Consider the following 17,886-nt stretch of genomic DNA (forward strand, 5'->3'; position numbering starts at 1 on the left):
AAAGAATGAATTAGTGGACTTGTAGAACAATGGAATTTATCTAATCCAAATAACACAGAAAGTAGACTGTAAACAAACTAACAATGTAAGGAACCCAAGGGACAATAACAAAAGAGGGAACATTTGTGTCACTGAAATTCTAAGAGGAGAGAGGAAAATTGAAAAGAAATAATGGCTGAAAACTTTCCAAATTTGCAAAAGACAAACTGAGAGAATCAAAATTCCAAATGAATCTCAAACAGGATAAACCCAAAGAAATCCACACCAAGAGACATCATAGTCAAATATCTGAAAACCAAAAGCAAGGGAAGTATCTTGCAAACGGTGAGAGAAAAATGACACCTTACCTATAAGACAATAACAGTTTGAATGACAGTAGATTTCTCCCTCAGAAACCATGGAGGTTAGCTGGCATGGTGGCACATACCTGTTATTCCAGCAACTCAGGAGGCTGAGGAAGGAGAATCACAAGTTCAATGCCAGCCTCCACAACTTAGTGAGATCCTGTCTCAAAATAAAAATTAAAAAGATCTGGGGATGTAGTTCAATGGTAGAGTGTTCCTGGGTCCAATCCCCACCAGTTAAAAAAAATTCAAATGCTAAATAAAAGAACTGTTAACCCAAGCTCTGATACCCAGGTTAGATATCCTTCAATCAAAGAATCTATTGCCAGTAAACCTACCCATAAAAGAGGGGCTAAAGGAAGTTCTCTACACACAAAAGAAACAATATCTTTTAAAATTAATTTCTCACAGGTGTACACAATGAACTGTGGTGTATTCATATATGTACATAGGATAGCTATATTAGATTTATTCCACTGTCTTTCTTTTTCCTATCCCCCCTCCTTTCCCTTCTGTCCCCTTTGTCTAATCCACTGAACTTCCATTCTCCACCCCCAGACTATCATGCTAAATGAATAAACCAATCCACAAAAAGTCAAAGGTTGAATTTTTCTCTGATATGTGGAAGGAAACAACTTTTAAAACCACCACTGAGAAAGAAGAAAGAGCACAGGAAATAAACATATATGTAAATAAGATAAGACTTTCCTCCACCTTTTGTATTTTCTAAAGTATATTTGGTGGTTGTTCGAAATTACTTGATGTGATTCTAAATGTACATGGAGGAAATATCTAAGATGATTATGTTATAAATGAAAAGAGTAAGGTAAGGTAAGTTCTCTACACTTTAAGTGGTAAAATAATGATTCTAGGAAACTAACTCATATATATATATGAGTTAATATATATATTACCTAGAGCAACCAGTAAAAAAAGATATACAAAGTGATACAATGAAAGGTATAGTAGATATATCAAGATGAAATTATAAAGAAATGTTCTAATGAACAGATAGGAAAAAGAAAAACTGAAGTTCAGAGGGAAGTCTTTGCTTAGCATGAGTGAGGTCCTGGGTTTGAGCCCCACCACCACAAAAAACACAACACAACAAAACAAAACAAAACAAAACAAAAAACAAAAAAAAAAAAACCCAAAAGCAGAGATCAAACAGAAAAAATAAAATGGGGGTTGGGGATATGCTCAGTTGGTAGAGTGCTTGCCTTGCAAGCACAAGGCCCTGGATTCCATCCCCTGCACCACAAAAATAAATAAATAATATAAAAATAAAATGACAGGTTTAAGTTCTAATAAATCAATAATTAAATGTAAATGGTTTAAACACACAATAAAACAAAGATACTGAAAGGATAGGTTTAAGAAATCAACTATATACTCTCTACAAAAACTTCAACTATGATGATACAGGCAGACTAAAATTAAAATGGAAAAAATAATAATAATATTAATAATAGTAAAGCAGGACTGATATATTAATGTCAGATAAAGTAGACATCAAAGCAAAGAAAATTAACAGAGGTGGGATGGGACATAATACAATGATAAAAGAAGAAAATGCAGGAATCCTAAATGTGTATACAGCAAAGCTGCAAGATGTGTGGAGCCAAAGCTGACAGAATTGAAAGGAGAAATAGATAAATCCACAATTATAGTTGGAGACTTCAGTGGCCTTCTCTCATTATCTAATTGATCAATGAGGCAGAAAACCAGCAGATACAGAACTTCACAATAACATAAACCAATGACATCTCATCTCTATTTATAGAATATTCCATCTAACAACCCCAGGATACAAATTTTCTTTTCAAATGCTCCCAGAATATATACATGATAGACCACATCCTGGGTTATAAACATATCTTAACCAATTTAAAACTGAATCAGACAGAATGGATTCTCCAACCACGATGGACTTGAACTAAAAATCAATAAAGGAAAGATAAACAGAAAATATCCACTTGGAAACTTAACACACTTCTTAATAATCCAAGAATCAAAGAAGAGGTCTTGAGTGAAGTTTTAAAATTCACTAATTTTAATGGAAATATTAATGCAGATTTGAAGATTGTTCATGTGTGGGGCCTCGGGTATATGGAAAATCTCCTTGCCTTCTGATTTATTTTTTTCTGAGAGAATAAAACTACTCTTTTTTTTTTTTTTTTAGCGGTACTGGGGATCAAACTCAGGGCCTTGTACTTGCGAGGCAAGCACTCTACCAGCTGAGCTATCTTCCAAGCCCAAAACTACTCTTTAGTCTATTGCTTACCTCTCATATAGCAAACTCTATGACAAGCCTATATTAATTAATAGAATGTGGTATTGCAGGATTAAACAAATAGAAAAATGGAATACTTGAGCTGATATGTGGTCACCAGATTTAAGATAATGATATCACCTTAGAAATAATGGAAATCATCTTTTGAATAAATGGTGCAAAATAATTTGGGTATTTACATAAAAAAAATGACCCTAACATTATTTGCTTGAAGAAAGTAATTTAAAATTGATTATAGCTTTCAGCATGCAAAGTATAGTTATTAGCTTTTTAAGATACATATAAGAAAATTTTTATACCTTGGATTATGTAAAAGATATAACTAGTACACACAAACTGTTAACTTTAAATGAATAAATTAAAGATTTATTGATCAATGTCACCATAATAAATTTTAATACAAGCATAGAACCCAACTACTATGTATAGTCATTAAGCTTTGAAAAAATATAAGAAATGAAATTATATAGTGGGAAAAGATATTGGCAATATATGTATCTGAGAAAGATATTTCCAGAACATAGAAGATAAGTTCTCCAGATTAATAAGGAAACAGGTAAATGTCCCAAATAGCAAGCACTTCACAAGAATGTATAATAATGACCAGTAAGTATTTGAAAATATGCATGATTTCATGAATCACCAGGGAAATGCTAATTAAAATCACAAGTGATATTACTACACACTCAGTAGAGTGGTTAAAACTGTAGAGACAATATCGAATGTTGATAAGGATATGAAGAAACTGGAATTCTCATACATTGCTGGTTTTACTCCAAATACTTTTGAAAAAAATTTGTTTGATATTTACAAAATCTAAATATATATGCATGCATTAATGCACAACAATCCAAATTGAATGAATAAATTCAATATATATTGTGGCAGTACCCCCCCAAAAAAACCTCAAATCTGGAACAATCCCAATTTTCATCACTTGGAGAATGTATAAACATATCAAGGTATATTCACACATTTGAGTAATAGAGCAAAACAAATTAGAACAACATGACACAGATCCATTTTACTTAAGAGAATGTTAACTGAATAAAGTTCAAAAGAAGTCAGAGATAGCTATGATATTAGAAAACAGGATAGTGCTTAACTTTTGGGAGGGAGGGTCAAAACAATGAAATAAGAATTCTTGGGTTTTGATAGTGTTTCAACTTTTAATCAAGGATATTTTTATATGTGTATACATTTTTTAAATTCACTGAATTGAGATTCACTGTAGTATATTCATGTATATACATATGAAAGTTCAGTCAGATTCATTCCACCGCTATTCCCCTATCCTGTCTCTCCTTCCTTATCTCCAGCTGCTCTACTGATTATTTTTCTGTTTTGATGGAATACAGCATACTCCCCAGTCAATTCACCATTAACTTCTACATAACACAGAAAATATTCAAAATTTGATGTTGGGGATTGAATTAGAGAAGATTATTTACATTCTTTTGTGATTATGCTAAAGCACAATATAATGTTATATATAACTAAAAAAGAATGAGTGTGAAGTACACGCAACTAGAAGGTGGCATTTAGCCAAAATCTTTCTCTACTTTTAATTTTAAAAAATATCCTGAGATGTACATTTATGATTTGTAACATTTTCAGCTGGCGTGTTATAATTGAAATTTAAAGTAATCTTTGTAAAGCTGAAATTTTTGTAGATATTCATTATCATTAATTTCTTAAATTTAATGAAATCATAGCCCCACAAGGAAAGTTTCTTCCTATATTCAAAAAAATGAAGAGAACACTAATATATCACATCAGTTTGTTCCTACAGGTATTCTTTCACTGAAGATCAAATATAAAAACGTTTATTTAGAATTAAAATAACTTGGAGATACAAATTAGTGTGTTTTTGTGATTACAAGGGTATTGATACACAGCAGGTTTAGAATTTGGAATGAAATGTCAAATACTATATGCAAAAGTAAGTGCGGACGCCTGGTGGCGCTGCAGGCTAAGAGTGTGAATAATGGGCTCCGGATGCCCAAGACGCCATTGAGCTGGGAATCAAAACTCTGAGAGCTCCCTAAAAGACAGGCGTTTTAGGTGAGCTCCAGAACACAGATATTCAAAGAAAGCATCGTTCTAAGTGCGTGTCACACAGAAACATTGACTGAAGATAATTTATCATCTCAGTGGATTGAACACCGAATTGAATGAACAGCGCCTTCTGGACGGATTTGAACGATGGAGACTGCACTAGGAAAACCGCCACAGAGAGGGCAAGTTATTTTACTTGTTATGCTGTTGTTTTTGTGGGAGGCTGACTCTGAGGCAATTAGGTATTCTGTGCCAGAAGAAACAGAAAGTGGCTACTCTGTGGCCAACCTGGCAAAAGATCTGGGGCTCAGGGTTGGGGAGTTGGCCACTCGGGGCGCGCGAATCCATCACAAAGGCAGCAAACAGCTCCTGCAGCTCGATGTAAAGACTGGCGATTTGCTTCTACAGGGAAAACTAGACCGGGAGGTGCTTTGTGGGGCGGTAGAACCCTGTATATTGCATTTCCAATTGTTATTAGAACACCCGGTGCAGTTGTTTCAAGTTGATGTGCAACTCACAGATGTAAATGACCATTCTCCAGAATTCCTGGACAGGGAAATGATGCTTAGAATCCCAGAGAGTGTTCAGCCAGGGACTGTGTTTGCTTTGAAATCAGCTCAGGACTTGGACATGGGTAGTAACAGTGTTCAGAACTACACGATCAGCCCCAACTCCAATTTTCGTGTTGTTACTCACAATCGTGGAGATGGCAGAAAATACCCAGAGCTGGTGTTGGGCAAAGCTCTGGACAGGGAGGAACAGCCTGAGCTCATTTTAACCCTCACAGCGCTGGATGGTGGGGTGCCACCCAGGTCTGGAACCGTCACAGTACGCATTGAAGTGGTAGACATCAATGATAACGCACCTGAATTTTTACAGTCCGTGTATGAAGTACAGGTTCCTGAGAACAGTCCCATAAACTCGTTAGTTCTTATTGTCTCTGCTCGAGATTTAGATGCAGGAACATATGGGAGTGTAGCCTACTCTTTATTCGAAGCTGATGAAGTTTCTGAACCATTCGCCATACACGAAAAAACGGGAGAAATTCGTCTGCAAAAGGCATTGGATTTTGAAGCAACACAACATTATATTGTAGAAATTGCAGCCACAGATGGTGGAGGGCTTGTAGGGAAATGTACAGTGGCCATAGAAGTGGTGGATGTGAATGACAATGCTCCTGAACTGACCATGTCTATGGTCAGGAGCTCTATCCCAGAAAACTCCCCTGAGACTATAGTTGCCATTTTCAGCGTTTCTGATCCAGACTCCGGGGACAATGGTAAGATGGTTTGCTCCATACAAAACGACCTCCCCTTCCTCTTGAAGCCCACATTTAAGAACTTTTACACCCTGGTAACAGAGGGCCCCCTGGACAGAGAGAGCAGAGCCCAGTACAACATCACCATCACAGTCACCGACCTGGGGACACCCAGGCTGGAAACCGAGCACAGCATAACCGTCCTGGTCTCCGACGTCAACGACAACGCCCCTACCTTCTCGCAGACGTCCTACACGCTGTCGGTGCGCGAGAACAACAGCCCCGCCCTGCATATAGGCAGCGTCAGCGCCACAGACAGAGACTCAGGCAGCAACGCCCAGCTGACCTACTCGCTGCTGCCGCCCCAGGACCCGCACCTGCCCCTCGCCTCGCTGGTCTCCATCAACGCGGACAACGGGCAGCTGTTCGCGCTGAGGGCGCTGGACTTCGAGGCCCTGCAGGCGTTCGAGTTCCGCGTGGGCGCCACAGACCGAGGCTCGCCCGCGCTGAGCAGCCAGGCGCTGGTGCGCGTCGTGGTGCTGGACGACAACGACAACTCGCCCTTCGTGCTCTACCCGCTGCAGAACGCCTCTGCGCCCTGCACCGAGCTGGTGCCCAGGGCGGCAGAGCCGGGCTACCTGGTCACCAAGGTGGTGGCGGTGGACGGAGACTCGGGCCAGAACGCCTGGCTGTCGTTCCAGCTGCTCAAGGCCACGGAGCCCGGGCTGTTTGGCGTGTGGGCGCACAATGGCGAGGTGCGCACCGCCAGGCTGCTGAGCGAGCGCGACGCGGCCAGGCACAGGCTGGTGGTGCTGGTCAAGGACAATGGCGAGCCGCCGCTGTCTGCCAGCGTCACGCTGCACGTGCTGCTGGTGGATGGCTTCTCGCAGCCCTACCTGCCGCTGCCGGAAGTGGCGCCTGAGCGCGCGCAGGCCGACTCGCTGACAGTCTACTTGGTCATCGCCTTGGCCTCGGTGTCGTCGCTCTTCCTCTTTTCGGTGCTGGTGTTTGTGGTGGTGAGGCTGTGCAGGAGGAGCAGGGCGGCGCCGCTGGGTGTGTGCTCTGTGCCTGAGGGCCACTTTCCTAGCCACCTGGTGGATGTTAGTGGCACTGGGACCCTGTCCCAGAGCTACCAGTATGAGGAGTGTCTGGCAGGAGACTCTGGGTCTGGTGAGTTCAAATTCCTGAAGCAGATATTCCCCAACTTCTTGGTTCAGGACTCTGGGAGAGAAGTTAAGGAAAATTCCAACTGCAGAAATAGCTTTGTATTCAGTTAATTGTTATATTTTGTTCTCACTTAGTTTGGCAAAATTCCTATTGCAATTTATCTTTCCTTAGTAAATCTAGTGATATTAAAGTGTTCTTAACCACTAGTCCAAACCTATGAATATTCCTGATAGCTCTGAGTTGTTCCTTTTTTTGGCATTATACATTAACATTTTTAGTCATATGTAGTATATATTTTCTCCATTGCTGATCATCTCTTCACCGCTAGTTTTTTCATAACTGTAAATTAAACAAGTAGTTGAAAACAATTTATTTTAATGAACTTCTTGATGCATATCATGAACCATTTACAGTCTTGTATGAAATCTTGAATTTCCCTGTATTTTGCTACCCATCTTTAAAATATGTTTATCTTTCAATACCAGAGTGTTGGTCTTGAAATAAATTTATGGTTATACTACCAGGTTAAGTCCACTGAGTAGCCATTAGTGTAAAACCTATCCTACTTGTTTTTCTCAAATTGCATGTCAATATCATATTTCATTAAAATATTAATACACAAAAAGTATGACCCTTTTCCTATTGTGAGCACCACATATGTAAGACAATGATATTTTATTTTTTGCTACTTATCTAATACATTGTAATTGTTCCATAAATACTAATATTTAAGATTTTTAATAAATCTCATTTAAGATCAACTAATGGGAGACTATCCTGTAATTTGCCATCCCCCTTTGTTAAATAAAACTATAAAGTCATTGCTTCACATAATCATATTCAAAGAATAATCCCAGAGCCTGAATTATCCCCTAAATACCTCCAAAGAAATCAGGACTCTTGAGGGCCTCATATATCTACTTGTTCTTTTGCTCCATAAATACATGACCAAGTGGAATTACTCTGTGCATTTCCTTTGGTTTTCCTGAAGATTCTCCTGCCTTTTCAAAATCAGGAAATTTTTTCTGCATTTTTGATATTCTGTTTATTTCTTGCGAATGTTTTGTACTTTCTAGATGTGAACAGTCTTTGTCAACAACATAGTGACTTCTTCTTGATGTTTAATTTTTAATTTTGTTCTTTAATGTTATTTGAATTTAATTTTTCAATGACATCAAAGTTGCATTTATATGAACTAAGAGTTTATTTTGTCCTTAAGTAGCTTGAACAGTAATGAATTAATTTGAATTACAATAGTTCTCAGTTATGTTCAATAAGTCTAGTGAGTTAGTTGAGTGAGTGTTAATTGGTTAAATGTAGATTGATAAAAGAAATTTTATTGAATTTCTGGCAGAATATGAGCAGTTAAAGAGCTTATTTTATAATCTAACTTTTTAAAAATCTCAAGTATTATTTTACTGGATATTAAATACTTGTGCTCTTCCCTGAATTACTAATTTTTCTGATGATATAATAAAAAAGGAAAATTACTGGCATTTAGGTCAGTTTCAAAAGAAAGTTTATAGTCATCATTCAATTAAAAAGTTTGAAGTGAAGAAGAGATAAAAGTGAGAATAGAATTAAACAAAAACATATACAAGATATAAATATGGTAGTTTACGTTAATGATTTCTCCCCCATTTATTAAAACTTATTTTCATACACTTTTGTGTATAAAAAGTTATGTCTGGTTTAGGTTTTCACAAATATCTTTCAAGATCATGAAAATTTAAGTTCACTTTTCATAAGTCTAATTTGTATGATCACACACAGGAGACAGGACAGATGATCATTTGGAACCCACCCATTCATAAAGTTTGGATCATTCGTTTCCAGCTAGGGGATACAAACAGAACATAGAAAAGATCAACATTTTGAAGTTCAGTCACTAGGATTTAGTAGTAAACATATTCCAAATCTTATTCACAACATGCCTGCCATCTGAAAATACACGAATTTTACTGTTACAGAACCAAGATAAAGAATGGAGGCTAGTATCTTGATAATGACACCCATTTCAATATGGTTTTTCTCAAATGCTTGTATTGACAAATGCATGTTTTAAAATTCCTTTTCTGTTGTCTTTAGTGAGTTTAACATGTGCAGTTTGGAGGACAGAAATTCTGCTGAAGACAATGTGGCCCATACCACTTTAAGATCCCCTCTTCTTTTATGATAAACGTTTCAAAATATATTTTTAAAGTATGACATTAAAACATGCATGTATTTACTGAGATTCTGCTTCCAAGTTAGATGCAGTATCTGGAAGCATAAAACAACATTAAAACTGGCCATAAGTCAAAAATCATCTCTTTATAGCAACAGAAACCAGATGATATAAGACCTGAATGGGCTCAGATTTTTGAGAAGGAATATTCCTGCGGATGAGAACTAAATCCTACAGTCAATTTCCCCCAAAGAGATTGTGTAAATCTGAAAATAAACGACAGTCTTTTGTTAGGAATTTCAGTAGACTTTGGAAGACTGGAGGATTTAAGCTCAGGATCAGTTTCCCCCTCAGTGCACTTGGCAAACTCAAAGCATGCCAGGGAATACTAAACACAAATGGAAAACTCTTGAAAAGCAGAGTAAGGTTCTTGTGGTTAACAGATTAGAGTTTGGGATTTCCACAGGAAGGGACTATAGAGGATATACTAAATTCTCAACTGAAAATTCTGTAAGGGTAGAGTTTATCATGACTTCAAAGAATCTTGATTGAGCCCAGTGCCTATTTTAAGACAATTTGTTTAGATAGAGCTCTGTGAAGCTACCAGAAGAAAAAGTGAGCTCTTTCTGGAGGAAGATAATATCATCTTGATCCTGAACAGTTTTTTTTACATAAATATCCAAAATTCAGTGAAAAATTAGTAGGTTTATATGCATGTATATGTGCACATAGACACACATAATCACACAACTGGATGGTACAGATAAAATAGAGCAAAAACATAACCCCCAGAATGCAGGGATGATCCAGATATTAGAATTATTTGACAAACATGTTAAACTAAGTATGGTTAATGTGCTAAAAATAAGGAACAATAGAGAAAATAGATATAAAGAGAATTTTACTCAACCATTGGAAATGTAAAATGGAAATTAATTCTATAACTAAAAAATATAATACCTGAAATACAACTAAATTACTTAATGTCATTGACATTAAGGAATACAGTATCAGTGCATGCAGTTAAGTCAATATAAAATATAGAAATGTGAATAGAAAAAATAATGAAAAATATAGAAAAGAACATTAGTGACTTGTGGGATATAATGAAAAACTCCAACATACATATTGTAATCCTAGGATAAAAGAGAGTAAGAGTGGGTAATAAGCAATAATTAAACAGATAATGACAAAATTGATAAAAGTGATTCTGCCTCAAGATACTTAGTGAAACCTAAATAGGATAAATACAAAGAAAGCACAACTAGGCACATTGTAGGAAAGTTGCTCAAGGCAAAGTAATAAAAATTAAACCAACCACATAAAAATGATTTATTACTTTTAAAGAACCGTAAGTTAAATGGAGATCTTTTAAACATAAATCAATGAAACCAACAGGCAAAGAATTAATTTTTTAAGAACCTAGAAGAAATTTATTACCAAACTGGAATTCTATTACCAGGAAACATAACCATTGAACAGGATATTCTAATACTTTTTTTTCAAACAAACAAAATCTGAAGAGAATTAATCAGTCACATCTGCAATAAAGGAAATGCTTTTAATGGACATCATTGGGCAAAATGAAAAGAGATCACAGAATTACAAGAAATGCTTTTAGTGGACATCATCAGGCAAAAGAAGAGACTTAAAGGGATCACAGAATTGCAGAAAGAAATAAAATAGATGGGAAGGGTAAATATAAATGAGGATTGATCTAATGTTTATTATACTAGACAGTCATGGTAGTTTCTTAAAGAATTTAAAATATGCATGACATTTAAATTCATAATAGCAAAAACATCAAAGTACATGTATGGAGTTAGAGATTTCTAAGGTTCTAAGCATTATCTCATGAAAGTAGAAAAATTTGTGGTGGATTCTTGTATATCACAGTTGTGTCTTGTAATAAAGAATAACCAAAAATAAGTGAAGGTAAATAAAAAATGACTAGTATTCCAATAATCTATAAGAAGATCAAAACCACCTTAGAGGCAAGTTGAAAAGTAATTATATTTAAGTGTGGATTTAAAGATATTAGCTATTACATTAATTTTAATTGGATTAAGTAATTAAATTAAACAATCAAAATATTCAGACTACATTTAAGAAAACTCAAATATGTACTAACAGATAAATGTGTATGAGAGAGAAAGAGAGAAAACAAAGAGTGAAAGTTCAAAATGGGATAATGTGTTTAGTACACTAGCCAAAGTAAACTTAATGTAGCTATATTCACATAAGACAAAGGAGACTTTAAGGATAGATTCATTGCTAGTGATAAAGACAACTTTTGCATAATAATAAAAAGGCAAAGAAATATACCAGAAATAAGTGAGATCCAAGACTGCATATTTCTCTACAGGCTAACTACAAAATATAAAAAGGTAAGATGGCAGAATACAAATACAAAGTAGGCAAACCACAACCATATTGGGAGACTTCATTATAACTCTGTCCATTCCTAACAGAATAAGAAGACCACACACACACACACACACACACACACACACACGAACACTGAAGTGCTGAACAATGCAAACATCATATTCAAATATGCTGACATATATAACACACTAAAACACACATGATTCTTACATGCATAAAATTTTAAAAATTGTCTCTATTCCAGATCATAAAACAAACCTCATTTTTAATAAAAGGAATTGAAATCACTTGGCATGCTTTTTGATTGTAAAAGAATAAGGATATGACAAGAAATACCCAAATGCTTCAAAATTAAATAACAGAACTCACAAATCAAAGGAGAAATCACAACAAAAGTTTCCAAATAATTTAAACTGGGTAAAAAAATGTCAAGAACTGACATATGAACACACCACTTGGAAATGGAAAGCTAAACATACATAATAGAAAAGAAAGACTAAAAATCAATTATGAAAGCTCTGATCTCAAAAAGCTAGAAAAAGAACAGCAATTCAAATGTGAATAATGAAGGTAGTTGCACATACAAAATATACAATACACAACAGATAGCAACAGAGTAAATTGGTAAACCTGAATGTGGATTCTTCATAATCATTAGCAAAATTAAAACTCTTTAATCAAGTCAACCAAAGAAAAAACCAGTTACCATTATTAGGAGTAAAAAAATGAAAATCACTAGTAATCCTACAGACATTTTAATAATAAATAGATTTGTGAACAGTTTTATGCTAACATAGTGTATCTTTTTACTCTATGATCATTTTTTCTGTGACTCTAAATCTGTTCTTTAAAATAGCCTATTGTTTTTAGGTCAGGTGCAGTGGTGCATGCCCATAATCCCAGGGGCTGGGGAGGCTGAGGCAGGAGGATCAAGAGTTCAAAGCAGCTTCAGCACAAGTGAGGTGCTAAGCAACTCAGTGAGACTCTGTTTCTAAATAAAATACAAACTAGGGCTGGGATATGGCTTAGTGGTCGAGTGACCCTGAGTTCAATCCCCAGAACACCAAAAACAAAACAAAACAAAAAAACCCAAAACTCTATTGTTTTAAAAATGGAAGTCTTACTTCCAAATAATAAAACCCATGGCAAAGCTATATTGACTAAGGCAATGTGGTATTGCAAGATGAACAAACGGAAAAGTTGAAACTTGAGCAGACCTGACTTAATAATGAAGCTTTTGAAATAATGTGGAATGGATTATCTTTTCAAAAGATGGTATAAAGGCATGTGGATGTCTTTTGACTCTAACCAGATTTATCTGAAAAAATAAATTTAGTTTGGTTACAGCATTTGATGGGAAAAAGTACAGTAGTTAATATTTCAAACTATATCATATAAGAATAAGACCTTTGATTATGCAAGGATTTAAGTACAACACAAAAATGCTAACCATACAAGAAAAGTATTTATAAATCAAACTAAATTAAAGAAGTTTTATTGATCAAAGATACCATAATAGAAATTAAAATACAAAACACAAGAGTGGGAGAAGATATTTGTAATATATAAAAAGCACCTATACCCATAATATAAAAGTACTTCTATGGACCAAAAAAGCAAACACACTAATGACCCAATAAGAAAAATGACAAAAGACTTGAACAATTACTTCACAAGAATGTGTCCTAATGGTAAATAAACATGAGAAATTGTAAGTAATTTTGTTAATCACCAGGAAAGTTAAAATCAGACATACAAACTCATATCACCTGACACTCAATAGAGTGTATAGAACTGAAATGACAACATTAAATGTTGACAAGGATATGAAGCAACTGGAACTCTCATACTTTATCGGTTTTGGAAAAACTACTTTTGAAAAATGTTTCACAGTATTTTCTAAAACTAAATATATGTGTACACTTTAATGCACAGCAACACAACTAATATGTATATATTCAGAATATATACATACACTTGGTCACCAAAAGACAAGTACAAGAATATTCATAACAATACTACTGAAAAAAGGGCTCAAAACTGAAAAAACACTAATGATCATGACCTGAAGAATGCATAAACAAACCATGACATATTCATACATAAAACTATTATAAAGTCATGAGAATAAGAATGACATGCCACCTATTAATTTTATAAACATATTGAATGAAAAACACAAGAGACTAATGCTCTAAAACTCCATATGTATGAAAGTACAAAAATCCAAAAAAAAAAAAATAACTATGAGAATAGAATGTAGGAAAGTGCTTATGTTTCGGGGGAAATTCAGTAATTAGACAATGGCAGGACAGGATTTCCTGAGTTTGGGCAGCATTCTATTTTTAATCTAAATTCGATTTATAGGGGTGAATTGACCTCCTTTAAAATCACAGAGTGGTACACTTGCATTTGTGCCTTTTTTGGAGTTATTTTAGGCCTCAAAATTAAAGTAATTTTTATAAAATTTTAGAACTTTTAGGTGTCCATTACCAAACGTTTTTTCAATATAATCGAAGTATGAACCAACAAAGTTTCTTCTTGTACTCAAAAGATACTGTTATGGAGAATATTAACATTATTCTATTTGTTTGCTATTTATTTATTTATTTATTTTTGGTACTAGAGATTGAAAAAAGGAGCACCTAACTACTGAGCGATATATCCCCAGCCTGTTTTGTTTTTTATTTTGAGACAGGGTCTCCTCGAGTTGCCGAGGCTGCCTTTGAATATGCCAAACTTTTACTCCTAGCCGCTGAGATTGGGGGGATTTGTTAGTTAAACGGGTATTCTTACACTGAAGAAATCATTCGGGCGAAAGTTTATTTAGAACTTCTAATAACTTGGAGATACAATTTAGGGTACATTTGTGATTACAAGGGTATTAATAAATAGCAGTATTGGAATTTGGAATGAAATAGCAAATAGTAGATGCAATAGTAAGTAAGGACGCCTGGTGGCACTGCAGGCTAAGAATGTGAATATTTGGCTCTGTGGATGCACGGGACGCCATTGAGCTAAGAATCAGAATTCTGAAAGCTCCCTAAAAGAAGGAGGTGTTTTTAGGTGAACTCCAGGAGATAGATCTTCAGAGAAGGCATCGTTCTAAGTGCATGTCACAGAAATATTAAATTCAAGATCGTTTAACTAAATCATCTCAGTGGATTGCTTACCAAATTGAAGGAACCGCACCTTCTGGACAAATTTGAACAATGGAGACTGTGCTAGGAAAATCACCGCAGAAAAGGCAAGTTATTTTTCTTGTTATGCTATTGTTTTTGTGGGAGGCTGACTCTGAGGCAATTAGGTATTCCATACCAGAAGAAACACAAAGTGGTTACTCTGTGGCCAACATGACAAAAGATCTGGGGCTCAGGGTTGGGGAGCTGGCCACTCGGGGCGCGCGAATCCATCACAAAGGCAGCAAACAGCTCTTGCAGCTCGATGTAAAGACTGGCGATTTGCTTCTACAGGAAAAACTAGACCGGGAGGTGCTTTGTGGGGCGGTAGAACCCTGTATATTGCATTTCCAACTGTTACTAGAACACCCAGTACAGTTCTTTCAAATTGACGTGCTACTAACAGATGTAAATGACCACTCTCCAGAGTTCCTGGACAGGGAAATGATCCTTAGAATCCCAGAGAGCGTCCAGCCAGGGACAGTGTTTGCTTTGAAATCAGCTCAGGACTTTGACATAGGGAGCAACAGTATACAGAACTACACAATCAGCCCCAACTCCAATTTTCGTGTTGTTACTCACAATCGCGGAGATGGCAGTAAATACCCAGAGTTGGTGTTGGGCAAAGCTCTGGACAGGGAGGAACAGCCTGAGCTCATTTTAACCCTCACAGCGCTGGATGGTGGGGTGCCACCCAGGTCTGGTACAGTCACAGTACGCATTGAAGTGATAGACATCAATGATAACGCACCCGAATTTTTACAGTCACTGTATGAAGTACAGGTTCCTGAGAACACTCCCATAAACTCGTTAGTTCTCGTTGTCTCTGCTCAAGATTTAGATGCAGGAACGCATGGGAGTGTAGCCTACACACTATTTCAAGGTGATGAAGATTCTCAACCATTTGTAATAGACGAAATAAAAGGAGAAATTCGTCTGCAAAAGGCATTGGATTTTGAGGTAACCCAACATTATAACGTGGAAATCGTAGCCACAGACAGTGGGGGCTTTTCAGGAAAATGCACTGTGGCCATAGAAGTGGTGGATGTGAATGACAATGCTCCTGAACTGACCATGTCCATGGTCAGGAGCTCTATCCCAGAAAACTCCCCAGAAACTCTAGTTGCCATTTTCAGCGTTTCTGATCCAGACTCTGGGGACAATGGTAGGATGGTTTGCTCCATACAAAACGATCTCCCCTTCCTCTTGAAGCCCACATTTAAGAACTTTTACACCTTGGTGACAGAGGGCCCTCTGGACAGAGAGAGCAGAGCCCAGTACAACATCACCATCACAGTCACGGACTTGGGGACACCCAGGCTGGAAACCGAGCACAGCATAACCGTCCTGGTCTCCGACGTCAACGACAACGCCCCTGCCTTCTCGCAGACGTCCTACACGCTGTCGGTGCGCGAGAACAACAGCCCCGCCCTGCACATAGGCGGCGTCAGCGCCACAGACAGAGACTCAGGCAGCAACGCCCAGCTGACCTACTCGCTGCTGCCGCCCCGGGACCCGCACCTGCCCTTCGCCTCGCTGGTCTCCATCAACGCGGACAACGGGCAGCTGTTCGCGCTGAGGGCGCTGGACTTCGAGGCCCTGCAGGCGTTCGAGTTCCGCGTGGGCGCCACAGACCGAGGCTCGCCCGCGCTGAGCAGCCAGGCGCTGGTGCGCGTCGTGGTGCTGGACGACAACGACAACTCGCCCTTCGTGCTCTACCCGCTGCAGAACGCCTCTGCGCCCTGCACCGAGCTGGTGCCCAGGGCGGCAGAGCCGGGCTATCTGGTCACCAAGGTGGTGGCGGTGGACGGAGACTCGGGCCAGAACGCCTGGCTGTCGTTCCAGCTGCTCAAGGCCACGGAGCCCGGGCTGTTTGGCGTGTGGGCGCACAATGGCGAGGTGCGCACCGCCAGGCTGCTGAGCGAGCGCGACGCGGCCAGGCACAGGCTGGTGGTGCTGGTCAAGGACAATGGCGAGCCGCCGTTGTCTGCCAGCGTCACGCTGCACGTGCTGCTGGTGGATGGCTTCTCGCAGCCCTACCTGCCGCTGCCGGAAGTGACGCCCGAGCGCGCGCAGGCCGACTCGCTGACAGTCTACTTGGTCATCGCCCTGGCCTCGGTGTCGTCGCTCTTCCTCTTTTCGGTGCTGGTGTTTGTGGCGGTGAGGCTGTGCAGGAGGAGCAGGGCTGCGCCGCTGGGTGTGTGCTCTGTGCCTGAGGGCCACTTTCCTAGCCACCTGGTGGATGTCAGTGGCTCTGGGACCCTGTCCCAGAGCTACCAGTATGAGGTGTGTTTGACTGGAGACTCTGGGACTAGCGACTTCAAGTTTCTGAAGCCCATTTTCTCCAACCTACCTCCCCCCAGCGCCAGAGAAGAAACACATTAAAATGTTACCTTTAGGAATTGCGTCGATTCCAATAATGTGATTATATTGCATTGTTTTCCACCACTTATCTATTATTTATCCAGATTAAGCATTAGAGTGTGTCCTGGAGGAAAAGGCCCCCTTCAAGTATAGCTTTGATTTCCCTTTTGTAGTGAATTTGTTCTCTGATATTTATCTTGTCTAATTTTGAAAAACTCAATTTTACTTTATTGCATTTATGTACTGTCATGTTAAGGGTTGTTTTTTTCTGAGACTTCCTAGTCCTCCTTTCATATTTCCCATCATATACTGGGTTAATAAGTCCAACTGGTAACTTTTCCATAGGTCTTCCTCATTTTGCATCTTTCTACTCCAAAGATTTTAGGTGTTAAATTGAAAAAAAACCTTCATTTTATTCATTTTAATTGTTTTCAAACAAATCCATATGTAACAAGTCCAGTATGTAAGAAAGCATAATAAAATGCAAAATATTTACTCTTCTTTTCCAACCCTAAGCATCCTTGGCAAACAGTTTTTGGAAAAACTTTTTATGTGTAGCATACAGAAAGAAAAGTGAACATAACATTCAGCTGCATGTATTTTCACATAGCAAATATAATTGGCACTAGCAGCTTGAGAAAATGAATCATTTATATTTCACTCAACAC

At 37.9% G+C, this 17,886-nt stretch overlaps 2 protein-coding genes across 2 annotated transcripts; both read left to right on the forward strand.

The window, feature by feature from the left end:
- Nucleotides 1-4,701: 4,701 nt before the first annotated feature.
- Nucleotides 4,702-7,763, forward strand: LOC124986929 (protocadherin beta-5-like). Its single transcript, XM_047555760.1, has one exon. The coding sequence runs from the start codon at nucleotides 4,843-4,845 to the stop codon at nucleotides 7,228-7,230; it is 2,388 nt and encodes a 795-aa protein (XP_047411716.1). The 5' UTR covers nucleotides 4,702-4,842; the 3' UTR covers nucleotides 7,231-7,763.
- A 6,961-nt stretch (nucleotides 7,764-14,724) lies between these two features.
- On the forward strand, nucleotides 14,725-17,534 carry LOC124986971 (protocadherin beta-5-like). Its single transcript, XM_047555821.1, has one exon. It carries the CDS (start codon nucleotides 14,888-14,890, stop codon nucleotides 17,237-17,239), a length of 2,352 nt encoding a protein of 783 aa, XP_047411777.1. The 5' UTR covers nucleotides 14,725-14,887; the 3' UTR covers nucleotides 17,240-17,534.
- The last annotated feature ends 352 nt before the right edge of the window (nucleotides 17,535-17,886 follow it).

The sequence above is a fragment of the Sciurus carolinensis genome, chromosome 6 (assembly GCF_902686445.1).
Source record: "Sciurus carolinensis chromosome 6, mSciCar1.2, whole genome shotgun sequence".
Lineage (NCBI taxonomy): Eukaryota > Metazoa > Chordata > Mammalia > Rodentia > Sciuridae > Sciurus > Sciurus carolinensis.

Bases quoted from the DNA above. Each gene is read 5' to 3' on its own strand.
- LOC124986929 (XM_047555760.1), top strand. From the start codon at position 4,843: ATGGAGACTGCACTAGGAAAACCGCCACAGAGAGGGCAAGTTATTTTA.
- LOC124986971 (XM_047555821.1), top strand. From the start codon at position 14,888: ATGGAGACTGTGCTAGGAAAATCACCGCAGAAAAGGCAAGTTATTTTT.